This window comes from Camelina sativa, chromosome 9, assembly GCF_030686135.1.
Source record: "Camelina sativa cultivar CO46 ecotype springtype chromosome 9, ASM3068613v1".
In the NCBI taxonomy this organism is placed as follows: domain Eukaryota; kingdom Viridiplantae; phylum Streptophyta; class Magnoliopsida; order Brassicales; family Brassicaceae; genus Camelina; species Camelina sativa.
In genome coordinates, this window is record NC_141888.1 from 39,464,636 (window position 1) to 39,491,077 (window position 26,442).

At 33.5% G+C, this 26,442-nt stretch overlaps 5 protein-coding genes, 1 long non-coding RNA gene and 1 pseudogene across 7 annotated transcripts; 6 read left to right on the forward strand and 1 right to left on the reverse strand.

Moving 5' to 3' along the window:
- Positions 1–1,690: 1,690 nt before the first annotated feature.
- Positions 1,691–6,606, forward strand: LOC104715940 (B3 domain-containing protein REM14). The gene is made up of 8 exons (XM_087467599.1): positions 1,691–1,853; positions 2,075–3,274; positions 3,821–4,573; positions 4,864–4,951; positions 5,062–5,341; positions 5,472–5,584; positions 5,703–6,083; positions 6,166–6,606. The coding sequence occupies exons 4-8, from the start codon at positions 4,898–4,900 to the stop codon at positions 6,427–6,429; spliced, it is 1,092 nt and encodes a 363-aa protein (XP_087323725.1). The 5' UTR covers positions 1,691–1,853; positions 2,075–3,274; positions 3,821–4,573; positions 4,864–4,897; the 3' UTR covers positions 6,430–6,606.
- On the forward strand, positions 2,136–2,603 carry LOC104713938 (F-box/kelch-repeat protein At1g64840 pseudogene; annotated as a pseudogene).
- On the forward strand, positions 2,715–3,308 carry LOC147939284 (F-box/kelch-repeat protein At1g64840-like). The gene has a single exon (XM_087465925.1). It carries the CDS (start codon positions 2,715–2,717, stop codon positions 3,306–3,308), a length of 594 nt encoding a protein of 197 aa, XP_087322051.1.
- Positions 6,607–6,707: 101 nt separating the features above from the next.
- On the forward strand, positions 6,708–8,428 carry LOC104713940 (F-box/kelch-repeat protein At1g64840-like). 2 transcript variants are annotated; one of them, XM_087467601.1, is made up of 3 exons: positions 6,713–6,837; positions 6,941–6,978; positions 7,066–8,428. In XM_087467601.1, exon 3 carries the CDS (start codon positions 7,411–7,413, stop codon positions 8,209–8,211), a length of 801 nt encoding a protein of 266 aa, XP_087323727.1. In that variant the 5' UTR covers positions 6,713–6,837; positions 6,941–6,978; positions 7,066–7,410; the 3' UTR covers positions 8,212–8,428. The 2 variants fall into 2 exon arrangements, with proteins under 2 accessions (XP_010429470.1, XP_087323727.1); XM_010431168.3 differs by having other exon boundaries at positions 6,708–6,978.
- Positions 8,429–10,481: 2,053 nt separating this feature from the next.
- Positions 10,482–11,993, reverse strand: LOC147939285 (uncharacterized). Its single transcript, XR_015567174.1, has 2 exons — positions 10,951–11,993; positions 10,482–10,859 (listed from the first exon to the last, which is right to left on the reverse strand). It is a non-coding gene; the product is annotated as an uncharacterized LOC147939285 (long non-coding RNA).
- Positions 11,994–19,655: 7,662 nt separating this feature from the next.
- LOC104715941 (protein GLUTAMINE DUMPER 4-like) lies at positions 19,656–20,442 on the forward strand. The gene has a single exon (XM_087467602.1). It carries the CDS (start codon positions 19,779–19,781, stop codon positions 20,256–20,258), a length of 480 nt encoding a protein of 159 aa, XP_087323728.1. The 5' UTR covers positions 19,656–19,778; the 3' UTR covers positions 20,259–20,442.
- A 2,756-nt stretch (positions 20,443–23,198) lies between these two features.
- On the forward strand, positions 23,199–25,785 carry LOC104713941 (ADP-ribosylation factor 1). Its single transcript, XM_010431169.3, has 8 exons — positions 23,199–23,477; positions 23,590–23,628; positions 23,731–23,793; positions 24,412–24,430; positions 24,558–24,669; positions 25,037–25,084; positions 25,246–25,376; positions 25,491–25,785. Exons 1-8 carry the CDS (start codon positions 23,375–23,377, stop codon positions 25,522–25,524), a joined length of 549 nt encoding a protein of 182 aa, XP_010429471.1. The 5' UTR covers positions 23,199–23,374; the 3' UTR covers positions 25,525–25,785.
- The last annotated feature ends 657 nt before the right edge of the window (positions 25,786–26,442 follow it).

Consider the following 26,442-nt stretch of genomic DNA (forward strand, 5'->3'; position numbering starts at 1 on the left):
TTATTTAATACAATAAATATTTATATATATTTTTCAACACAAATCTATATATATAAAGTTACCTTTTCTGACTCTTCATACTGCCACGTCAGCAACACATTTTTTTTTATTTGGGCCTAATCCACTGTATAGCTTCTAATCTATTAGTTCATAAAATATTAAAAGCCCTTATTAAACCCAAATGTTTTAAATAAATGAACATTATTAAGTAAAAATATTACTATTGATTTAATTTAGTAATAATATTATTATTTTAATAATAATATTATTATTTAAATTTTAACCAAATATGATTATATTCCAAAATTTAGAATGGGTTAATGAGTTTTAGAATATAAGTAAGATTTTAATGCATGGTGGAGTAAAAAAAGAGTTTATGTAATTGTATTTATAAAATTCTAAACATAAAAATAAAATTGAAGTGAAACATTAATTTCTAAGATTCAATTTTAATTATAGAAAAATAAAATATTAATTACTCAACTCAAATTAAAAGTTTAATCTAAAAAGAAGACATTGTAAGGGTCACAATTTTTTTTAGGGGAAAAATATGAAAAGGAGTTTTGAAAAATTAATCCATCTAAAAAAACACAAAATCAATGGTCACAAAATCTAGAAAAAATGATATGTAAGTCATTACAAAAAAGTATCATGTATAGCATATCTCAGAATGCATATTATAAAGCGGAGCTAGAATTCAATAACATAATAAAAACAATATATATATAACAGGTTTGAGATTTTATCAATTTATGATCAAATACTTTTAACCAAAAACATTGCCAGAAACAACATATTATTAAAGTACACCATATTTTTTTTAGAAGACAAAATTGAGGTTGCATCACAAAATTAGCATCTGAAAATAACATACGAGGGTTTTAGACAAATATGTAATTTGGATTAGTGAATGGATGCCGGGTTTAATCATTTCACCATTTAAGCATTCTTGACTTGGTCAGAAATTATATTATGGCAGGTGATGCACTTGTACAACTCCGTTGTAGCGGTTTGGGTATAGCAGGACTTGAACCTGCGACCATTAGGTTAAAAGCCCAATGCAGCCAAAATCTCCTACACGATTAGTTACAAAAGCTTGGATGGTTTATGGTCAAAAAGCTTAGGCTTGTATCAGCAACATAACACTAAAATGTTCATGAATCTTTGATATTTGCATTTAACGTAGGATATCAATATGTTTAAATGATCTTTATAATTAGGTCAATGATCGACATTCGGCGTTAGAAATTTTAAAATGATGTTTTCATTGGATATGAATATGGAATGTACTCTTCGAGGGAGATTCTTAAGTCATTTTTTTTACTACGTGATATATTATTGATTTACCAGAAAAACATTATTGCGACACTAGACAATATAGATATTATATATAGATTAGTAAAATAAGTATGACTTTTATTTAGATGTATCTTTTAAACTTTAAATGATTAATTATATTTATATTCAATGATTCCTATTCCTAAAAAATTTAAACTAAAATCCCTCACAAATAAATATAACAAATAAACATTATCTTTAACTATATATATGTTTTATGTTAGTAAATTAAGTTTAGTGTTTATGTAGATTTATACACAAAAATTTCAATAAATATATTTGAGCTCAAGAATTTATATTGATAAAAATTATTTTAAATTAAAATCCACGTGCTAAGTAAGACCCTCTTTCCAAGCCAGAAGATATCTTTGTCTCTTCTTCAAAAACCCTCCCCCCAAAAGTCAGTAAACCCTAAATCCAATTCTTCTAACAAAATTAAAATCTCTCGGTGAAATCTTTCAGTTTGTTCTCTCCATCGTTGGTTTCGTGTTCACAATCTTTCAATTTCTCGGCAGGTATGCGTATGGTTCGAGCTTCTCTTATCATTGAAATCGAACCTCAGATTGAATTTGGCTATGATTTTATCATTTATCGGTATTGCTGTGGTGGATTTGAGCTCATATGATTTTTATTTTTTTTGTCGGAATTGCAAAGTTCCTTCAAATCGAAAGCGTATATACACTGTAGTTCCGTTGCCTTTGTAACAAATACAATTGTTTTCTTGAAAAAAATTCAGATTTAAAAAAATTGGAGCAAAGATCGCAGAACCTGCAAGGAGAAAGAAGTTTTCATCGGTGATGCCAGACTGGTCTCAGCTCCCTGATGAGCTACTGCACCTTATCTCGACGCATCTAGAAGAGAACAACTGTTTCGATGTCCTTCGTGCTCGCTCTGTTTGCCGCACATGGCGATCCGAATTTCCTTTTCCTTCTTGCCTGTTGCGCTTAAGTTATTCTCTTCCCGCGTTCGCAGACTTCCCTTTAGAAAGCAAAGAATTGTGCACCCTCGAGAAGGTCCCTTTGTTCCTCTTTAGACTCCGAGCTCCTGCTGCTTCCTCTGCGTTACCGTGTGAGTATATTCTGGGAGGAATAGGCCGAGATGAGTCAGTGGAGCTGCTTCCATCTCCTCTTCAATGTACAGTGAAAGTGAAGTTACGAGGATCTGATCCAACCTTGATTAAGATTCTCGACTATCAAATTCTCCCACTGGGCTATCATTACAGAATGATCGGTTGGGATCCTGAAGATTATGCAAAAAGTTACTGAGGCGTGGCTTTTCTTCCACTAAACAAGGATGGAGGAGGAGGAGGAGGAGGAGGAGGATTCGTTGTGCTCCTCGACTACTCTGACGTTTTGTTGGTGTTAACAAGTGCTGAAATGAGGTGGGAACCGCTCAAGAATGTCCCAGATCATCGATGCACGAATTTAGTCACTTTTAGAGGCAGATTCTATGCAGTTTTTTTAGGCGGACTAATTCTCGTTATCGATCCTTATTCGCTGGAGGTGACTCCCCTGATGCCTTCACAGCCTCTGCGTTCAATTGATTATCTGATTCCATCTGGAGATGATGAGCTTTTCCTTGTTGAGAATTTCTACCCAATTCCTGTTGCTGATGAAATAGATTATAATCGGTTAACATGTAGAGTGAGTAGGCTAGATGAGGAGGCTGGTAAGTGGGTTGAGGTCAGTGATTTGGGAGACCGTGTCTTGTTTATTGGACACTTTGGAAATGTCTGCTGCTCGGCTAAGGAGCTTCCTGATGGCTGTCTTGTGACTGGGAACTCAATTTTGTTCACCAATGCAGGCGATCTAACTTTTGCCTATGAATATGGAGTACATACTGGAAGGCCCGAAGACGAACTCAATATTTGGAGATTCTCAAGAGAGAACCGTGTGATGGTCCTCGAGACATCTTCGGTTGTAGCTCTTCGAGTTGAGTGCGAAACTGAAAATACCGCTTTGGATACATGAGACATACTGTTGGTTTTGTTTTTATTAGAATCACAAGCAACCTTATCCTTCGATTCGATATTAGGTTTATATATTTTTATCTAGTGTAGCTTGATATTTTGAAGACTAGATCAATCGTATTTAAGTTTTATTGTGTTTTTGCGAGAGTATCCCCACAACAACCTTGTCAACACCACACAGCCATGTCTCTTGAAATCTAAAAGCTGCATTAGCCCGGCTGAGTACTTGGTATCACATGGTCATGTTTTTTTACCAGTACTCTTCCAAGTCGCCAAAAGCTTTTGAAAGAAGTAAATTATATGTCTCAACCTGCAGCAGATGTTCCAAGCCACTTTCATGGCTACAATTATGAAAAACTGTACAATGCAAGGTAATAAAACTGGTCATGTATGTATCATATTGATGACTTGGAGGCTTGGAGCCAAATTTAGACCACACAGAAATGAAATAAGCTGTAGGTATTTATTTTTACTTTGAAGACATGTAGGAAGTGTGATAAAGCATTCTTGTAGTGGCGTGCAACTTAAATTACACACACATAGTGGTACAACCACTTAGGAGGTTTTTAGGATCAATGCTAAGTGTTTAGGAAGTATTTTGGACAAAAGATTATGTAAGGATATAAGAAAGATCTTTATACAAAGGGATAAACTTTATTATTGAAACACTCAAAGGGATTACAAGAACTCTTAAGACTCTTACTCAAACTCACTCACTCTAGCTTGTGTGAAACTCTTCACCAAGTCTTGGTATTTATAATACAAGTCTTAGGGAATATTACATAGAATATTCCTTAAGCTTTATTTCACAACCCTCCATTTATTCAACTCTCTATTTTATTTTACAACTCTCCATTTATTCAACTTTCTCACAACCATCTACTTCACTATCATATACTCCCTCCGTTTTATATTACTTGTCGTTTAAGGTTGTTTCACACAGATTAAGAAAACCATTAAATTTTCTGTTTTATCCCTTTTTAATATATTTTCTAATTTTTTTATTGGTCAAAACATTAATAAAGTTGGATAGAATTGAAATTTTTACCAAACATTTGCATTGGAAATCTAAAACGACAAGTATTAGGAAACAAAAATTTATCTCTAGAATGACAAGTAATAAAAAACTGAGGGAGTAACACATAATTATTACTTATTCCCCCTGTCTCCAAAAGAGAGGCGACGTCTATCTTATTCGTTGTACTGAAGCTAATCTAGTGGGAGGTTCCTGTTAGGCTCTGTTTCGACTGAGGAAACATGTTATAGGTATGGTTAATCGTCTTTTCACTTCTACATAATTGATTTATTGAGAAATTTATGATTGTTATTATAAAAGCATGTAAAGTGCATAAGTTTTCCTCAACTAAGCCTTATATAGAGAAAAAGTCAACAGTATATGTTTTGAAACAAAGTTAATCATTACTAGTTTTTTATTTTTTTTAAAAGCTCTCGGGTTCACTAGTGGGAAACCAAAGAGTCTCTAGTTAAAAATAAAAATAAGTCTCGACATTTATAATTTTGTGTTTACTACACTCTTTACCCCTTTGAGATTGCAGTGTGAAGTCTAAGAGAGATTTAGAAGCTTTGATAATGGCGAATCAACATTTCTTCAAGCCTCTTCTTCCTGGCTTTCACAGCCATTTGGTAATATTTCTCTCTTACTCTTTCCCTTCTTCTATCTCTGTCTATGTCTCTGTCTTTTGAGAAGCTCATTGAGCATAATGTGTCTGTTATGTATTTGCATGTTGTTTCAGACAATTCCTGTGGCTTTCTTCTTGAAGAATGTACAAGGAAGAAATGAGCAGAAGACGGCCGAGTTAAGATCAGACGCATCCAAAATAATCTGGAAAGTGAAAATAGATGGCCAAAGACTCACAAACGGTTGGAAAGAGTTTGCTCTCGCACATGCTCTTCGCATAGGCGACATCCTTGTTTTCAAACAAGAGCGAGACATGAGTTTTCACGTGATAATTTTGGGACCTAGTTGTTGTCCGATTCAATATGTGTCTTCTTTAAACAACCAGAACAATCTCGGTCAGTTGTGTTCATTTGCCTCTCTAACTGATATATTGAAGAAATGTGCTCATATAGTGGAATATGAATCCGTAAGTATTATATAAAAGATAGAGAGTCTCTTCTTTAGTCTAATACTAGTTGGATGTAGTCTCTTCTTTTTCAGGGAAGATTCAAAGAAAAAAGGAAAAAGCAGAGTCGTCATTAGATCTATCTTGTTTTGTGGCTAATGTCACGCCTTCAAATCTACGCTATGACTCACTGGTATTCTAACTCTTTAATTTTTTTGAACACCAAAAGAAACTATTATAGTAGGTTTGTATCTTGTTTTAGGGTATGAATTAGATTCAAACTCATGTTTGTATTGTAATGAAATTTCCAGACTCTTCCAATGAGTTTTGTGAGAGCAAATGGTCTAGACAGAAGATGTGGAGAGATAATTCTGATGAACGAAAAGGGCAGATCATGGAGTGTAAGTTTGAAACGAAGATCATGCGGAACTACTTACATCAGAGGAGGAGGATGGAGAAGTTTTTGTCAAGCTAATGGACTTAGAGCTGGAGATTTCTCAAGTTTCAAACTGATCCAAAGAGGTGGAACTCTTGGTTTACGGATATCCCCTGGAGAGATAGAAGAAGAAGATTGCTTATCAGAAGGAAATGTAGTGAAGAGTAGATCGATATGGAAAGCTTCTTCTTCAGAATCTCAAAACCGTTTTGTGACAGTAACCCTTACGCCTTACAACATCAGAGAATCTAAACTGGTTAGTCTCATCACCAAACCATTAATTTTCTTTTTTACAGAATTCTTCATCCTTATCTCACCCTCGTTTGAATCTCTCGCAGACGCTTCCAATACCTTTCACAAAGGTGAATGGATTACAAAAGGCAAAGAAGATGAGTTTCTTGGATAAACACGGCGTGAAGTGGTCTACCAAAATGTGTTTTGAGGTGGAACGTAACAGAATGGGATTGGCAGGAGGTTGGAAAGAGTTTTGCAATGCTAACGGTGTGAAGATAGGAGAATCAATCATCCTGGAGCTGGTTTGGGGAGCAGACAGAAGCTCTGTTCTTAAGTTTTGTTCCAAGGTGAAACAAGAGACCAACTGAAAATGTGCCTAAATCAATGTTTTAACTAGTGACAATGTCCAATTCTAGAAGTGAAGAAGTCACTGTATGTTGTTTTTTGTTGTGAGGATATGTAGACATTCTGGTGGCTACTTGTAACTTTTTTGGATGCATACTCTGTCTAATGCTGATGGTCATCTGGTGACTTCTTTTTTACCATAAGCCCAACTCTTCTTCTATTAAGGCCCAAATTCCGGAATGAAGCCCGTTGTGTCAACCCGACCCGACTAGTCAAATTGGTAAAAAGAAAATTTCCTCCTGGAAACAAATTTTACTTCCCCAGATCCGAAAATATTTGGGAGAAGATGGTTTCGTTTCTGACTTTTTCAACCTTCTTCTTCTGTGTCTCTGTAATTATTTAGGGTTCTTAACACTTAATCCAGGTTTTGGGTACGTACTCTTTCTCCACCTTCAATTCTGGAATTAGACTAAATTCTCTAATCAATTTTTCTTAAATTCATTCTTCCTGCAATGATGGCGGAACCTGCAACAGAGACATCATCCATAGACTGCTCTCTTCTCCTGGATTGCGTAAGAACTCGTTTTTGATGCTTATTCGCAGATATCTACTTCAAAAATTGTAATTTTTTTTTTCTTTTTTTTTCTTTTTTCTTGTAGGTTTCGAAATTGCAGCTGTCTCCCGCAACGAAAGAGCAGACACCAGAGTGGTCTCTTCTCCCTGGAGAGTTACTGCAACTCATCTTGACGTATCTTGACAACTGTTTCGAAGTTGTTCATGTTCGCTCTGTTTGCACCACGTGGCGATCAGCGATTCCGTTTCCTTCTTGCTTGTTACGTCTGAGTTACTCTCTTCCAACTTTTGCTGATTTCCCTTACGATAGCAGAGACTTGTGTATCCTTGAGAAGATCCCTTTGTTTCTTTTTAGAGTCCGAGATACGTCGCCTTGTGAGTATTTTCTAGGAGATATAGGTCTAGTAGATGAGTCAGAGAATCATTATCATATGGAGCCTCTTCAGTGTACAGTGAAAGTGAAGATACCAGGATCTGAAAAGCCAACCTTGATGAACATGCTAGACTGTCAGATCATCCCTCTAGGACATCAGTATAGAATGATTGGTTGGGATCCTGAAGCGTGGACATCAGCTTACAGAGGCGTGGCTTTGCTTCCGTTAAATAAACAAGGAGGAGGATTTGTTGTGCTACTCAACTACACTAAAGTTTTGTTGGTGTTAACAAGTGGTGAAATGAGGTGGATGCGGGTTAAGAAGTTCTCAGATGCTTCTTGTTGGGATTTGTTCATTTTTAGAGGTAGGTTTTACGCTGTCTTTCTTAACGGGGAAATCTTCGTTATTGATCCGTGTTCGTTGGAAGCGACTCCATTGAAGCCCTCACAGCTTTTGAACTCAAGTAATTATCTAGTTCCATCAGGTGATGATGAGCTTTTCCTGGTTGAGAAAATCGTACCAAGATATGGTGAGTTGGATTATTTTCGGTTAGTATGTAGAGTGAGTAGGCTAGATGAGGAGGCTGGTGAATGGGTTGTGGTCAGCGATTTGGGAGACCGTGTTTTGTTTATTGGAGAGCTGGGGAATTTCTCCTTCTCGGCTAAGGAGCTTCCTCCTGGTGGTTGTGGTGTGAGTGGGAACTCTGTTTTGTTCACTAACGGGCCAGGAAATGTAACTTATGCCTATAGATATGATGTAGAGACTGGAAACCTAAGTTTTTGGAGATTTTCAAGAGAGAATCGTGTGATGATTCTCAACAGATCTCCTCCAGTGCTGGCTCTCCAGGTTGAGCGCTAAGCTGTAACATCTTACTTTTGGATTCACTATCTTTAGAGACATGGCTTTACATGTGAATTTGTTTGGACCCAATTTTTGTGAGATTCAATATGGATTGTGTTCAGACAACGAGGACCTCAGTGAGAGTGTCTCTCTAACTCTGAATCTGAGACAGACACATTTAAGCGATGTGTTCATGTGACTTATTCTTTTGTTTTTGAGGAAAGATTCATAGGAAGAAGAATCCAAGAAGAGAGAGACGGTATAATTAATCAAAAGTTCGCTGAAATCTATATTCCAAAACTTGTATACAACGTATGTAATACCAAATCAAGAAAATAAAAATGATATAGCTGAATAGTGAACAAACGTTTTGGGCATCAAAGTTTGGTCTTTAAAGAAGTTGTCCTGGAAAATTTGCCCATCAATCTTCAATCCAGGCCAGATCTAAATCAATGAACGTCAAAATAAATCTAAGTATGCAAAGAGTACAACAAGTTGTGGCTTGGGTTTGAGCATTGTGTGAAGATCATAAGAAAACTTGAGTGTTCAGGCCAAGTCGAGAGCAAGTTCAGACAAAACTTTCTGACTTGTTTTAGTCTAAGAGCGGCAGCTGATCAAGAGATGCATGTGGGCAAGACACTTATTCATGCTTTCAAGGCAAATTCTATATCGTCCATGCAAGCATGAATAAATGTGTTGACAACATGTATCTCCTCATCAACCTTTGCTTTTTAGGCTAAACTAAGTCAGCAATTTTAAATCTTAAATTGCTCTTAACATGGCCCCTACACGCAAGTTGTCTAATGATCTTTATGCAATGCTAAAACCCAAGCCAATACTTGTTGTATTCTCATTTTGATGGTCACTGGTTTTCTGTGATCTATAAATTTAAGAGTGACAAGCAAATTCTTCCGCACAGCTTCTTATCTTCATATGTTTGACATCATAATAGGTTCCAAAGCTGACACCCTTTGCTTTTCTCCTGTTGCTTTCAGTTTCTAATGAAAAATTGTTTGCAATGTGTAAAAACTAAGGAATTGTTGGAATGTTGTGAGAAACTAAGGAGTTAGAAATGGGAAACATGTTCTTACCTGAAGCTTGAACTGGACTTACTAGTGATCAACTATCAGTCCACTACCATCAACGTCCAGGGTTTCTACCAGCGACGGCGAGCTACTCGTCTTTGGGGACGTCGTCGAGAAGAAATCCAAGGCGAAAGTGCTTGCCACTGCGTTGGAGATCGGGGAAGCCTGCTGTGATTAAATGCATGACAAAATTAGAAATGAGTTTGCTCACTAAATCCATTTTAAACAGATTTAGGTTTCACAAGATCTTTTGCTAATATCTGAAAACGAGTGAAATATCATTACGATATAATCATAAGTTCATTGCAAATCTATAGCGAAAATTTGTGAACAAGATATTGCATGTCAAATCCAGAAAACAAAGACATTTATATAGTTAAAGAGACAGTTTTTGCATGAGCATCTGTTGGAAAACAAAGTAGGATTCTTACCAAAAGAAACAATTTAAAAAAACATATTCAGGTATTAGACAAAATTTTATTGCTAGATCTTAAGATTTCTAGATCTAGATGCCTCTAAAGTGAAATCTAAAAAACATCTACAAACAAAAGAATCGTATTGGTTTCAGAACAAAAATAAAACCCATCTACATCTCTCAATTCAGGCCAGATCATACCGATGACCATAATAATAAACCTGATAATGCAAAGAGTACGTACAGAAAGCTGTGGTTTTGGGTTTGAGCATTGTGTGAAGATCATTAGACAATTGAGTGTTCAGGTCATGTCAAGAGAAAGTTCGCTCATAATTTTCTGACTTTGTTTAGCCTTAGAACGATAGCTGATCAGGAGATACATGTGGTGGTGACATTCATACTTACTTTTAAAGAAAATTATATATCTTCCATGAAAGCAAGAATGAATGTCTTGACAACATTTATCTTCCCAACCTTTGCTCGTTAAGCTAAACAAAGTCAGTAACTTTAAGTTTGCAACCTTTTAAGATTTAAAAGAAGCTGTCCTTGACAATCTGCCCATCAATCTCTCTATTCAAGCCAGATCAAATCGATGACCTTCAAAATAAACCTGAGAATGCAAAGAGTACGTACAGCAAGCTGTGGTTTTGGGTTTGAGCATTGTGTGAAGATCATAAGACAATTTGAGTGTTCAGGTCACGTGGAGAGAAATTTCAGAAATAAATTTTTGACTTGGTTTAGCCTAAGAGGGCAAGCTTATCCGGAGATGCATGTCGTCAAGACATTCATTCATGCTTTCAAGGAAAATTCAATATCGTCCATGCAACTTGCAAGCATAAATAAATGTCTTGCAAACATTTATCTCCTCATCAACTTTTCCTTTCTAGGCTAAACTAAGTCAGAAATTTAAGTCTTAAATTGCTCTTAACATGGCCCCTACATGCAAGTTGTCTAATGATCTTTCTGCAATGCTAAAATCCAAGCCCAATACTTGTTGTATTCTTTGTATTCTCAAATATATTTTGATGGTCATTGGTTTGCTGCGATCTATAAATTTAAGAGTGACAAGCAAATTCTTCCGCACAGCTTCTTATCTTCATATGTTTGACATCATAATAGGTTATGAAGCTGACACCCTTTTGCCTTTTTCCCGTTGCTTTCAGTTCCTAATGAAAAATTGTTGCAATGTGTAAAAACTAAGGAATTGTTGCAATGAGAGACACTATAAGGAGTTATAAAGGGGAAACATGTTTTTACCTGAAGCTTGAACTGGACAAACTAGTGATCAACACTCAGTCCACTACCATCAACGTCCGGGGTTTCTACCAGCGACGGCGAGGTACTCGTCTTTGGGGACGTTGTCAAGAATGAATCCAAGGCGAAAGTGCTTGCCACTGCGTTAGAGATTTCAGATCCGGAAGCCTGTTGTGCTTAAACGCATGAAAAAAAAAATCAGAATTGAGTTTGCTCACTAAATCCAGTTACTATATATTTAGGTTTCACAAGATCTTTTGCTACAATCATGATGCCTCAAAAATGTAATCTAACATAAATCTGAAAACAAGTGAAATATCATTACGATATAATCAGAAGTTCATTGCAAAACTAAACAAAAAGTTTGTGAACCAATGGATCTGTCATGCAATGATACTGCATGTCAAATCCAGAAAACTACAACAAAGACATGATATAGATCAAGTGACAGTTTTCGCATGAACATCCGTTGGAAAACAAAGCAGGATTCTACGAAATGAAACAATTTTTGAAAACATATTCAGGTTTCTAGCAAAATTTTGTTGTTAGATCTTAAGATATCTGGATCTAGATGCCTCTAAAATGAAATCTAAAACCATCTACTAAGAAAAAGTATCGAATTGGTTTCAAAACAAAAATAAAACCCACCAGAAACTCACGCTACACATCCCAAACCACCAATCAAACAAAACGTACTCTCCACTATTTAAAAAAAAACTTTATACCATCAATCAAAGCATGAATGATCTCTTATCTTCAGTAAAAAGATAGAATTTATACAACCTTGATACCATAGAGTGATGAATATGTGGCCATGGTCTGTACATACAGATGACTTTTTATGGTATAATATTATAATATTTTTATATATTCAAATATTCATATATTCAGTCAACCTTGCCTCAATTTCATATTATATATTGCCATATACAGAAAAAAAAAATCTTATTTTGTTTTCATGAATCTAATAATACTTTGAATCAAAACTTTTTTTGATAAAAAAAAAAATTGTTTCTTATCTACACATTAAGCAAAGTTCTATCTACACGGTTTCCATAGAGTGACTATGTCTTAAATTGCTGTTAAAATGTTCGTTATACTCAAGATGTCCAATGATCTTAGCTTTACGATAGAACCCAAAAACTTTTATTTCTCATAGATGCCAGCGAAGCCTTAAAAGCAACATCCGCTGATCCCTGATTGGCATCGTTTACGGTTGAGAGCCCCCCAGTTGGAAATATGTACGTCACCATTCACCAAACACCCTCGAAACAAAACCCAAGTTGGGAATATGTGCTTTATCTACAAAGTCTTCGACATGTTTTTTAAAAAATGCTTTATCGACATGTATTCACATATCACATAGTTAACAAGTAAATAATATATGATTATGCTGATAGCATTAGTGAAGCATAACTTCATACAAAATTTTGGAACAAAATAACTTCAGAATTTAATTAGAAAGCAAAAATAGGGAAAATCACAACAAAAAGGACCTTTAAGTGGTACTCACATCTACTTAAAACCTAAAAAAATGTGTTACACTCTAGTTGTTAATTACCACAACTCTTGTATTTTCTTTTTGTGTCAGATGTTTGAAAAGAAAATATCGAGAAACAAATGAATAAAGACACTAACCAATAGTCTGCAATCGTCTATTTTATGATATTTCTATTTTTGGGCGATTAATTTTGTTGATATTATCTGTCCCTAACATATAATTAAGAAGGAGATAAGATTAGTATAGTTTAAGATTTCAGATTTGAATAACTTCAAATCCTCAGTGTCTTGCCCCGTTGCAATGGGGTCGAAAGGTAAGGATGCGTTATGTGTCCTGAGTTATGATCAGGTTCTAGCCAATTGTCGTGGAAAAATCCGATCTCGTGATGCTTCATGACTGTTCTTCTTAGCCATGTTACATGGCATTGGAGGATTCCAAATAGAACTTGCCTAATGTGCTTAATTAGATAATGCAAATTTCAGCCTTGATCAAACTCAAAACATGTCTAGAGATCGGTCTGAAAGACTACACAAATTTTGCATAAAATTATACGAAGCGCTAAGCAGAGCCAGCCCAAGACACAAACTGATGAAGCATCAGCTTGCGGCCACAAAATATATAGGTCTATAATCGGTCCTTTTTCACAGAAAGTTCCTTTAGCCTAGTGGTAAAAGCAGTGGAAAAGAGTCTAAGATGTCATGAGTTCAATCCTCAAAACTCTTATTTATTTGTGTTTTCATTAAATTTTTTTTTAACAGACCTAAAAATATTTTTGGACTTGTGGCCTCATAATTCTCTGTGACGGCTCTGGCGCTAAGTAGTTTGCATAAGGTAAATTATATGTGACATTTAAATGATTTGCTTAGATTTCAAGGATAAATTTTGACCCAAATAAATGTACTGCTTAAGATTTACATTTACTTACGTAGATTTTTTTTTGTTCCTTTGAGAAATAAATATAACAAATACGTAAGTGAAATGCAAAACACTGTATAAGACTGAATTTTTTTTCATTGCCTGTGTTTTGATGGTTTAATTGGTGAATGTGCTTTTCTTGTCTAAGTTATATATTATGGAAATCGAAGTCCAAAAAATCTTAGATAATAAAAACAAAATAAAACTACGAAATGATTGACCGTGCAAAAGTTTGTACCCTCCACTGCTTGAATGAAGCCTGAAAGGTTCAGGTGGAAGCTGACGAAACGTGGGACATGAATGAATGTATCCAATAATAGTGCAAATACATTTTTAATTGTTTTTTTTATCCTTTTTTTTTTCTTTTTTTTTTTCCTTTTTTTCTTTTTTTAATTGTTTCTTTTTCTTTTTCTTTTCTTTTTCTAGTTAAAAAAATGTTTTTTTTTTCTCAAACAGAGTTTGTAGTTGTACCAAGAACACATTTGGATCCGATTGATAATGTAACCAAATCTGTACAGAAAAACTGTAAGATGAAGCTGTAAGCTGTTACGGAATAGTGTAAAACTGTAAAAAAAAACTGTACGTAAAAGTTGTACCAAAAAACTAAGAGTAAAGCTTTTAATAAAACTTTTTGGTAAAAATTTTGTGATTGCTAAAAATTTAGAGTTGTACTACTTGTAATACTTTGTTTAAGCTGTACTACTTGTAATACTTTGTTTAAGTTCACCAGTCAGTACCAAAAGAACCAACCTTTATACAGTTATACTACTACCCTTTAATTTTTATATAATATTATTTCTTTTCTCGTAAATGCGAATGCAAATATACTTACCCACGTAAATAAATAAGATATGAATTGATTGTCGAATTACAAGAAGAACATGGTGCTTGGTGCTTTATATTAGTACTAAATTAAAAAGGATGAATTGAATTATGTAATGTATTTTTTAATAGCGGTAATGATTCTTGTTATGACAATGTGCCAAATCAATTTGAACCAAAGATATTGTTGATCGAATCTAATCTCATTTTGTGTGCTTAGATAATATAAAATAGAATTGAATTTGTGTAATGACAATGACTGGTGATCTCAAGTTTTCTATGTTATTTGTTTTAACCAAAACGTGATCCGGGTATTTACCATCATACTAATCCTTTTATAAAAAATGAGTGTTAAATACATTAGATCTAACTGCAAAAACGTACCTCATAGAATCTGTAAAACGCTTAATATGCTTAAGGTTGAAGCTTTTTTATAACATGTATAAATTAAATGTAAATGAAAAAACTTACGTGAACAATCGAGACCATGTAAAATTTTACCCATGATACATCTATCAACAGATATAAAGAGTTGTTCATAGGTAAATACATAAACAATCGACAACACAAGATAGTTAGTAATCTTATGATGGAAAGATGAAATCACCAAGAGAGAGAGAAGCATTTAGATCACATCTGACGCACCAATTGAGAGAATATGGAAGATGAAGACGAGAAGCACAAATTGGTTTGTTGGGGCTTTAACCCACAATGCTCATTCCCTCTCGTCCTTTCGCTATCATTTCTGTCTCTCTTAGTATTATTGTGCAAACATTGTCATTTACCACTAAAGCACCCAAATGTGCTATTTCACTGTGCCTCATGTCGTCGCACTAATATCTTGTGGGCCTCTATAATCATCACAGATTTCTCGTTATATCCTGACGGGAATAAAGTGACGATACTAATACTATATTATATAGTATATATAAACATATATATACTAAACTACCATCTAATACTGATGTGCATTTGTTTAAGCACTTTTAGAAAAACCTGATCGGTTAAATTTGTTTATTACTGAGTAAAAGTTTTTCGATCATTGATTTGTTCAAAAGTGATTTCTGGTAATGACCGATCATTGTGTTGACAAAAAAAAAAGAACTCAGATCAATTTCATTATTCAATATATGATTTTCCTGCCATCTTAATTAGGGCATCGTATCAATGCTTATATTTCAAAGGTAACTGAAAATAAGAGTTAAGTTTTTTTCTTAATTTATTCGAATATATATATGTCATCCCAATGTGAATACATAGATGATTCCAAAATAGGCCTTCGTAAATATTTGTAAAGATTGAGTCTAGCATATAAACAAAACAGATAGAAAGAAAATAATGTGGTCCTTTGAAATGGACGGATCATCTGAAATACATAAAAGTTTAACGCTGGGACACAAATATGCACCTGATAACTTACATATTTATCTGAAGACAGCTTTTGTGGACTATTGAGCAGCTAGCTATACCTGGTGCGGGTAGTTGGTGTGACAAGTGAGTAACAGTTGGAAACACAAAATGCACATAAAAATGTATATAGCTCCTTAAAAAGATTGTAAAAGATTTAAATTGTTCGACTAAATTTAAGTTTTAAGGACATTTCCAACCCTATTCTATTTTAGAGTTAAATTTCTATTATATAGCAATATTTGCTACAATCCTACTCTATATATTACTCTAAAATAGAGAAAATGATAGTATTACTCTATATATAAAGCAATTATATTCTCACCTCTATTTTTTTTACACTGAAAATAGAATAATACATTGGAGTAAAACAATGCTCTATTTTTGAGTTACTCTATTTTAGAGGAAAAAATAGAAATATACATTAGAGATGGTTTAAAAGTAATTTCAAATTTTTTTTTTAAGTACAATCAGTTCAAAAACTTAGGCTTTTTTTTAACATTTTTCAAAAACTGTTTTAAGATGCTAATTTGCTCTTTAATACGCCAATTGGACAGATTTAACTTTATTGATGACATTTATAGTCCTATACTTATTGCTAAAGAAAATAACACATGAAACTATCTTGTGGGTTGACGGAGTGGAATCGATGGCGAGAAGCCGAGAACCTTGATGTTAATGCCGCAACTTTGTGGTTCTTGAATCTGTCGGAGTCTTTTGTGTATTTAATTTTGTAAAAAAGAAATATTAGTATGTTGTATTTGATTTAATAAATTAGGGGTAGGTAACATTCTGTCACAAACCGATATCCCGTGATTTGATTCGTGCGACCTTGGGCTTGTTCGTTTGGTTGACGCTGGCGGCTGCGGCAGCGGCTGCGTTTATGTTTTTAACCGCTGAATTGAAACAACGTTTAAAAATATTAGACGTAGGTCGCAGCGTTTGTCGCAGCGTCATGACGCAGGTACCTGCGGCAAGCAAACGAACAACCATACCTGCGTCTGCCGCAGCCGCAAGTACCTGCGGCAGCCAAACGAACAAGCCCCTTACCTCATAAAAGATAAATAAGCATACTATTAGGAAGTAGAAACTCAAACTTAAAACTTAGAGAGAGAAAGTAAAGTTTTACTAATTAGAAAAATACTCGGATAATTATAAATGACCCATTTATAAACAAGTTCACCTTCGTAATGGACGATATTGATAGAATCATATATATAAAAGTAAAGTTTCACTCTCTACTTATTGGTCCACTTGGCAATTCAATTTTAATAAAAAAATATTTATATTAAATTATAAATTTAAAACACATTTAATCTTCACATTTAACTCACATTTTCATACAAAACTGAAATCATATAAATTATGCATTAACTTTATTTCTCCACTCAATTGTAATTAAACAAATAATAAATGAGAATTGTAACTTCCATTGTTCTAAATGTAATTTTCCATCACTTCTCTTCCTATAAATACTCATTCTTTTATTCTCTTAATCTCTCATTCTTTCATTCTCTAATCCTTTTCCACTATATCTCTTTTAATTTTTTGTATTTTTTTGTTATTGTTGTTATATGAGTTAAAAAAATCAATTCAAATATCATTGAGTTTGTATGATTTGTATATCTTACATTGTTTACTTTAATGTTTTAAAAGGTTTATCTCCATTGTCTATATTAGATTAACATCTAGTAAGTTATTATTTTTCATACTCTCACCACACAATAAGTCATGAAGTTGAAAAGATTCATCTCTATGTATCATTTTTAATAATTTGTAAAGATCAATATAATAATATTTAAAGATCAATACAATTATCCATTTATAAAGCCTATTTTGCTTAAAGTCTATAAACTCTATTTATAAATTCTATTTTGTTTTGTGATCAAATAGATAAATTTGTAAAGATCAATATAATATTTATTTCATTTAAAATTTGAGGTTTCTGAAAACAAAAAGAACTTCAATTAAAAAAAAAAGGTCTTTGTGATTTAGGTGGAAATGAAATATAGAAAAACAATATAATTTAACACCATTTAACTAAATCCTCCAAAGATGAAACCATTAGTATGAAATCTAGCACTATACTTTAAATTGATGAGTGAAAAACAAAAAACAAAACCAAAAAGATAGAAGTTCTCCTTGGGGGTTTTAAAAAATATTTGGATTGAAGTTTATAAAATTTTATAAGAAAACTAATTTAGTTTGTCACTTCAAAAGTACTATTTTCAATTTGAAATTATGTATGATTGTTGAGTTTATATCAACAAAACAACCAAATCATGTGTAAGTTAAAATTTTGAGCCCCTTAGTATTCCTTTTCCTTAAGTCAAAACAAATTAAAATATTTTTTATATTAAATCACAAATTAAAAAACATTTAATCTTGACATTTAACTCACATATTAATATAAACTATGTAAGATATACATATCATACAAACTTACATAAAGGTTTCACTCTCTCCTTATTGATTAATTTAGCATTTAATTTCTAAAAGAATCATATTTATTTTTAGTTAAATAAATATATAATAATGTACATTAATCTATACTTTAAATCCACACTTTACTACTAAATTGTAACTGAAATTACATGTATTATGAATTGACTATTTTTCCATTCATTTTCATTCAAACACACTATAAATTATAATTAACTCTTCTATTTAATAATTTTAGAAATGTAACTTTTATCCCTTGAAATCCCGTTAAACAATCCGCTGTTTTGGAATGTCGACCAGAAGTTGAACTTTTTCAAGGATGTTAATGATATAATTAACACAAGGGGAAATACTGGTTCAAAGATGGTAAGTAATATGGAACAGCATCGACCGTTGTTTGTAGGAGTTGATGGGAAGTGGGAGAAACTGATTGATTCTTAGATAATCACTCACATAAGGACCGACTATCAAAACAAAACAGGAAACTCACTCCATCCACAACATTTTGAAAAGGTTCGGTCCTTGATACGGTTAATTCGAAACCAGCATATTCACTTCTTGGAACTTTCTCCAAACATTCAGGTTCGCACCTCATAATAAAGAAAACACAAATATCATTGAAACCATAATACACACAAGTTTATTTTGAATTTTATGTTTGTCGCAGGCACTTTATAGGGGGACACTTGAAGGATTGCTGGAATATTACAGTGGGATATTTCCTACATTGCTGAGGATGATCTACAAGGAATTACACCAACATTTCAAACACACTATAAATTATAATTAACTCTTCCATTTAATAATTTTAGAAATGTAACTTTTATCCCTTGAAATCCTATAAATAATTATTCTCACATTATCATCCACCATATCTCATATTCTAAATATTTTCTTTGTTTTGTTTGTGTTCTTGCATGGGCTCAAAAATTTGAGAATAGTTATTTATAGGATTTCAAGGGATGATAATTATTGATTTGATTCTTCAGAAATAGCATACGAAAAAACTTTTTAAAAAAAAATGCTCAGAAAATTCTCATAATTTTATAATTATTATAACCTAAAATAAATTAACATAACTAATATAACAACCCGCGCATATGCACGGGATATTACCTAGTCGATCTAATGGTAGAGATCGATTCTCTAGATCCTCCTAATTGGATATTATCCTTCTTGTACAAGGCTTTCTGCTTTGTCTCCAAGGCTTCTACAATATTATACTAGTTTTTTCTCCAAACCTTCAAGAATACTCCAGAAAATGTAAAAAGAAACAAGACTTAAAAATACATAAAAGCCTAAGCTCTCTATAATTCGATAGATCAATCCGAGTTAATGCAAAAATTTTACACGTAACAGTACATTATTATTATTTTTCAAACAAACACCTTACATAGTTACATGTATATATAAGTATATGTGTCCCTAACAAAATAAGTTTGACATTGCATGCATATGCGGCAAAACTAAAAGTAATAAACCACTTGTGACAAAATACAAAAAAATGCTTTAATTCAGATAATTAAATATTCGGAGTGACTCACTTTCGTTTTCCTCAGGTAACTTCTCACCTATAAATATAACACCTCATCGCACTTATTTCATTCATCTTTCCAGCTTTCTTCTTTTTTCTTCCATAAAGTCAAGAGTGATAAAATTAAAAAAAAAATATACTTTTAAATAAAGAAGAAGAAGGAAAAAAAAATCTGAGAGAAACAGAAGAAATACACACCAAAAAAAAAAAATGAGGCCATTGAGCATTAAACAAGCATCGGTAGATGTTGAAGCGAGACATGCCACGTCAATAAAGCCACTCGAGAATCACGGACCGCCTCTGTCGCCGTGGCACTCACCGGTGCCGTACCTTTTCGGTGGTCTTGCCGCTATGTTAGGACTCATAGCTTTCGCTTTACTTATCCTCGCTTGCTCTTACTGGCGCTTGTCCACCTCCGGTGATGACTCCGGCGAAGGAAACGGTGGAAGAGTCGACGAAGGGAAAGAGAGTCAGTCTGGAGTGAAGGCGGAGAGCGTGGCGTACGAGGAGAAGATTCTTGTCATAATGGCCGGAGATGACTTGCCGAGGTTTTTAGCCACGCCGGCGGCGAACAAATGCATGTGTGGTCACGAGGGTAATATGGTAATTTCAAAAGCGGAGGATGGTGGTGCTGCCGAGGAGAAAATGGGTGAGAAAACGAAAGAACATGAAGAAACAACGAGTCACTGAGCTTTTTGTTTTTTTTTTTTCTTCTCTCAGTTTTTTTTTTTTTTTTTTGGGGGGATTTTACATCTTTGCTATTAGGTCTTTCTTTTGTTGTTTGGGGATTTTCTTGGGAAATTTTCCGAGGAATGTAAATTTTACTGAGAGAAAATTTTGAGTTATGATGATTAATGAATGTTTTTGTTCGTAATTTCTTATTCCAAGACTAGTGATCGATCGTCAATTCAAAAGCTTCCTAATGTTTCAATGAAAACGTGATTAATCCTATATATATACACATAAACACTGTAATTTTTATTTACTTATATTCATGTATAAATTAAAATACATTCACCTTTGTTTACGTATATATTCTCGACATTTTCTTTCTTTTTTTTCTTCCAAAGATATTCGTTTATTTACTTTTTGTTTTTCATTATGAGTTTATTATAATGGTGTCTCCTCCTCTATGTATGTGTTACTTGCATTTGTGTATTTTTCTTGCCAAAGAATAGTTGTTTGTACTGATGATGGTGTCATAACTTATAATATTTGAGAATGTGTGCGTATGAGTAGTCTTGTAGACACAAGAAAGAAGCATCAAATTCTTTTCTAGTTAAACAAAAAATGAAAAGCACATTTTATGGTATCAATCAGAAAATAATTCGATTACTTGCCCCATTAACCTACTTTGCATTTAATTTGACAATGTCCCATCAACAAGACCAAATTTTCTTCTGTTCTCACGCTATTAATGCAGAGAGATTTTGAAGTGAAGTGCACTCCACAAAAACGTCAAAAACTTAATTTTATGCATTATTTTCAATCAAAATTGTTATTTTGATATAATAACGGCTTTTTGCCAACTTAAAACTCGTCGATTAGATAGTGATTTAAAATAAAAATCAGAATAATCAACTTTTAGATATTTCAATTTTATACATAAGTAGTAATACAATAAACCTTCGGGCTATAGACCACTGATTTTAATATTTGTCCATTAGTAGCAGCTAATTAATTTGAATACGTTAGTAGCAGCTAATTAATGGGACACGTGTCATAAACAGAGGTTAATATGAAAGCAAAGACAATGATTCTGTTTTGACTTATTTGTCACTTGCTGAGCTGTCTCTAGAGGCGCCGAGTAGCCGCGTCTCCCGCAAGAAAGTTCCAAAGCAATACTATAAACCGTCTCAAACTTTGTGCAGCATAAATAAACATACAAAATAATTAAAGGAGAACGAACAATTTACTTTCCCTTTTTCCATATATAATATGATCATAGTTGATAGAGTATGAGGTTTTAGCTGTAGAAGTTACATAGGGGATGACAATGATGCTCGATTATAAAAATTCTTACCTGACATCAGTGTTCAAGAAAGCGTTAGACGGTATCTGGGCGGTGACCCAGCGCCTAGCGCCTAAAACGTCTAATTGGGGATTAGACGGTTTTTAGGCGGTTTAGACGTTTACAACATAAAACATTATATATATAAAATTATGTACAAATATATGTTAGAAAAATAAAAAAAAATTATAAATTATAAACAAAATTAACAAAAATACATTTATTTAAGTTATATTAACAACATATAAACATTTATAATTATGTACACAAATATAAAACTTAATAATTTAAATCAATATAGTTAAAAATCAAAAATAAATATTAAAATTAAATTAATGTAATTTTAAGCGGTTTAGGCGGTCATCTAGGCGTCTACTGAGCGCCTAGCGCCTAGACGGCGCCTAAGCGGCCGCCTAGACCGCTTTCTTGAACACTGCTTGACATAGGTAAACTACAGACTGAAAAGCTTATATTTAATTTTAAAATATATTAATTGAACACTAGTGATCGAAATATATTAATTTTCATAATTAGTAGGATGTAATTTATTTTTTATTTATGATTGAAATTTTATAATTATTAAGTTATAAATAATTAAGTCATATTATATTATATTAATTAATTAAAACTATTTCGTATGTATCAAAAATTCAAAACTATGATAAATAAATTAATTAATATATAAGAATATAAAAGTATCAAAAAAATAAGTATAAGAATAAGTGTTGTCAAAAAAAAAAAAATTAAACGTATTTTCTTCAGTGTTGTCATTTGAGATAGGAAAAGAAAAAAAAGATCATTCCAACACTAAAATATGGTGTTGTGATTGGAGTTACGTTTAATGTGGAAGAGGTTGAATATGATATTTTGATTGTTGTATGTTTCTAACATATAATTCTTATTAACCTCAATGTTATACTACTAGGCTTTAGTTGTTTTCATTTCCCTATTAATTTGTCTTTTAAAGGAGTTTTTTTCTTCTTTTCTTGTTGATTCCCTAGTCGAGAAGACCACTTTTGCACCTCACACATGGAGGATCCAAACCTAGTGAAGCTAGGAGTGAATATTTTATTACATAAACGGCTACTCATTTAAAATTAGTTAAAACCCGTTACTAAACGGGCTTAAAAGGAAGAAGATTGATCAGCATTATTTGTTTTTACGAAAATATCTATATACAACATAAACTTTCGTATATACAAGTTGGTATTGTGTTTGGCAGTATACAAATTAAAACGCCATGATTACATCGTTAAGACAAAAGCAATCGTACGTTATCTATTCTATTCGCCTACTATCATCTGTTAGTATAGGACTTAGGACCAATAAACGCAATCAACCTCTACGAAAATCCATGGAAAACCAACATCGCTTTTAAAACTCAAAACACTTTCTTTAGCGGATATCATGAAGCTTTTGGACATCTACTCAACTCAACCGAAGGGGCATTCTAAGAAAACCTATTATATGCCAAGCGCATACGAACGACCAACCACATTTTTCTTACTAGCAATCATCAATCATGACCGAGCCTAGAGATATAATGGGCTGGACTGATAACACTAAAGCCCAACACAAAGCCTCTCTCTGAATCAGAAACAACGAAAGAGAAAGCCCACATTTCTCGTCCTTCTCGGGATTGTTTTTTTTTAACAGTCATCGCATAAACTCTCACAAAGAAGAAGAAAGATCTGAGAGGTCGAATGATCCAAGAGAAGAAATACAATCTCTCTTAGATCGTTTGATCTGATCCGAAACGAAGAAGAAGAAAGAAGAAAGAAGAAAGAAGAAGAAGATGGGAATCCTATTCACGCGGATGTTCTCGTCCGTGTTTGGCAACAAAGAAGCTCGTATCCTCGTCCTCGGTCTCGACAATGCTGGAAAAACCACAATCCTCTGTATAAATCTCTTCCTTAATCTTTCTCATTTCGTATCTCTATTGACACATTCAGTGACTAGGGTTTTTGATTCGATCGTTGATTTTTTTTTTTTATTCTATGTGATTTCCAGATCGGCTTCAGATGGGGGAAGTTGTCTCTACGATTCCGAGTATGTTATCTATCTCTCTCTCTCTCGATTTTGTTTAAATTATGGATCTAGTTGATGTGTTTTCAGAATTGTGATATTGTGGTTTTGATCTGATCTTTGCAGCTATTGGATTTAACGTTGAGACTGTTCAGTACAACAATATCAAGTTTCAGGTCTGGGATTTAGGTACGTTTCTTTGAATATGTTTGAATCCCTAAATTGCCTTGATGCGTTAAACTTCGAATTTGAGGTAGTAGGAAGGATTTTATTATACTATATGGTAGGGAAGTTCGGAATCAAAACTTTATAAGCATAGATCAAACCAACTACGTATTCTTTCTAATTGGACTAGCTCCATGTTAGCAGATCTTCAGTGACACAGTTGAATGATTTGAATGTTCGTCTTTGAGTGAATTACCGGAACCCATGATCCGGAATTTTACTTTATTTTGAGTCCTTGGATTATATATCCTTGATAATGATTAGTACTTTGGTAGATTGGACTAGTATTATTCATGTTATTACCCCGTTTATGAGTGAGCTTGAAGACGCACACGAAATTCTTTATATTTGAATATGGGTAACAAAGAGTTCTGTATTATTTTAAAAGGTGATGGCTTGAGCCTTGATGATTAGTAACACATTTCTTGCTATGTAGTTTGTTGATTGTTTTGCATAAAATGTATGTTTGTCTTGCTGTTTAATTACTTACGTATGGTATGGTTGCTATTTACGAATTACATTTTTAATAACTAAATTGTTTTGGCGAAACACAATACATTAACTACTACTTTTCTGTGACAGGTGGACAAACAAGCATCAGGTAGCTAAATGAACTCTTTTCTCATTTTCATTGCATATACTGTGTGAAGGCATGATGAGCAGAAATGGCTACATCAAGATTATACTAGTTTGTGTTTTTTTCCAAAATTTAATGGTTATTTTGACAGGCCGTACTGGCGATGCTATTTCCCGAATACACAAGCAGTGATCTATGTTGTTGACTCGAGTGATACAGATAGAATCGGGGTGGCGAAAGAGGAGTTTCATGCAATTTTGGAGGTAAACTACTGCTGAGGCTTCCTTTTCATACACTGCTGTATTGTTTTCATGTTAGTCTTCTTGCACCCAAAATTAATCTTGGAGAACCTTTTTCTGCCAACGTACAATATATAGAAATACAATCTTTGCTCAATTGCGTGTATCAAGTATTCTTAAATTATCAAATGAGCTTCGAGTAGGTGACTCAAAAATTGAAGTATCTAGGTCAGTGCTGGATGGAAAGGAATAAGTGATCTGATCATGTCGCTCTGTAGATCTTAGAATCTATCCTTAAACTGTTTCATTATGCAACAAAAGCTCACAATGAAGTGTACCTCTGCCACTGTCAGCATTTGAATCTGACTCTCTTGTCAATTGTCTTTTATAGGAAGAGGAATTGAAAGGTGCGGTGGTTCTGATATTTGCAAACAAGCAGGTTAGTAGTATCTAAATTTTAGCTCTTCTGATAAATTTTGACTGTTGGCAATTCGTTTCTGTTGCTAAAGAAGCTTTAGTTTGTTTGCATGCGTTATAAACACTTCTGCTGAAAACATCTATAATAATCTGGTCTGATTTTTCTTAAATCTGACTAAACAGGATCTTCCTGGTGCACTTGATGATGCGGCTGTTACAGAAGCTTTGGAGTTACATAAGATAAAGAGTCGTCAATGGGCAATCTTCAAAACTTGTGCTGTGAAAGGCGAGGGACTTTTCGAGGGATTGGACTGGTAAGCACATTCTGAAACTGAGCCGAACCATTTATTTGTCCTATTACTGAAAGTGAACCCATTTCGTTGTGCGTTTGTTTTCAAATATTCTACTTTCTCCATCTTGGTCTTCAGGTTGAGTAATACGTTGAAGTCGGGCAGTGGCTAAAATCATCTTCATACACCAATTGGTCATCCCTCAAAGAGTGTATCTTCGATCATTTATACTTATTGGTTTGTTTAGTATGGTTTATCTTAGTTCATCATCCTATGAGTTAATATCAATGACATGTTCACTTAATATTGTCTCTTTTTTGTTGTTGTTGTTTTGTTTCCTTCTGACAAAAAAAAACTCAACGAGGATTTTTGATTGAGACCCACAAGGGATACAACACCTTTTAACATGAAATTGAACTGATTTTAGACGAAAGAAGGCGTCAAAGTGATGTTTTGTCGACTTGGACTAATAAGCTCAAATGTTGAACTGTTAAAGAGTCTGAAAAATGTTACATTTGTCTGCTCCTACGGCTTTTATTTTTGCATATTTGCTTGCGTTTGTATGAAATTCCTAACTTGGTTATGTTTGTATAAAATTCTGAGTGAAAAATCTCAAGTTTGCATGTGTTTAAATAAGATGTTAGAAAGTACCAAAAAAATCTCAAGTTTGCATGTGTTGAAATAAATTGCCAATTTGAGTGAATTTTGCAATTTCTATTATAGTGAACTATTGTTGAGTTTGCCAAATAATCACATCGTTAAGTCGTCTGACTAAATTATTGGGTTGGGTTGTTAGATATACAGTATCAGTTTGGTTACAAATATTTGGCTCTGTTGTCTTATAAAAAGAAAACTTGGTATATAATCTACCTTGCTCATAAGTCATAAATTACTTTAAAAGTCAATAAAATGACCAAAAATGACAAAATGGTCGGTTTGGTTTATTTATTTTTGGTTCTAGACTTTAAGTTATCTATATCTGTTCTTGATGGTCTCGTCCAGTGAAAAGCTTTTTTTTTATCCGCCCCAGTGAAAAGCATCTAGTGATACTAGTAATGTACTACTTGCATATTGTACACAGTGTTACTTG

Excerpts from the sequence above, each read along its gene's own strand:
- LOC104715940 (XM_087467599.1), top strand. The coding sequence starts at position 4,898 with ATGGCGAATCAACATTTCTTCAAGCCTCTTCTTCCTGGCTTTCACAGC. Across the intron at positions 4,952-5,061 it reads CTGGCTTTCACAGCCATTTG|ACAATTCCTGTGGCTTTCTT; the intron begins GTAATATTTCTC and ends ATGTTGTTTCAG. Across the intron at positions 6,084-6,165 it reads ACATCAGAGAATCTAAACTG|ACGCTTCCAATACCTTTCAC; the intron begins GTTAGTCTCATC and ends AATCTCTCGCAG.
- LOC147939284 (XM_087465925.1), top strand. The coding sequence starts at position 2,715 with ATGAGGTGGGAACCGCTCAAGAATGTCCCAGATCATCGATGCACGAAT.
- LOC104715941 (XM_087467602.1), top strand. The coding sequence starts at position 19,779 with ATGAGGCCATTGAGCATTAAACAAGCATCGGTAGATGTTGAAGCGAGA.
- LOC104713941 (XM_010431169.3), top strand. The coding sequence starts at position 23,375 with ATGGGAATCCTATTCACGCGGATGTTCTCGTCCGTGTTTGGCAACAAA. Across the intron at positions 25,085-25,245 it reads TGATATTTGCAAACAAGCAG|GATCTTCCTGGTGCACTTGA; the intron begins GTTAGTAGTATC and ends CTGACTAAACAG. Across the intron at positions 25,377-25,490 it reads CTTTTCGAGGGATTGGACTG|GTTGAGTAATACGTTGAAGT; the intron begins GTAAGCACATTC and ends CTTGGTCTTCAG.
- LOC104713940 (XM_010431168.3), top strand. The coding sequence starts at position 6,919 with ATGATGGCGGAACCTGCAACAGAGACATCATCCATAGACTGCTCTCTT. Across the intron at positions 6,979-7,065 it reads GCTCTCTTCTCCTGGATTGC|GTTTCGAAATTGCAGCTGTC; the intron begins GTAAGAACTCGT and ends TTTTTCTTGTAG.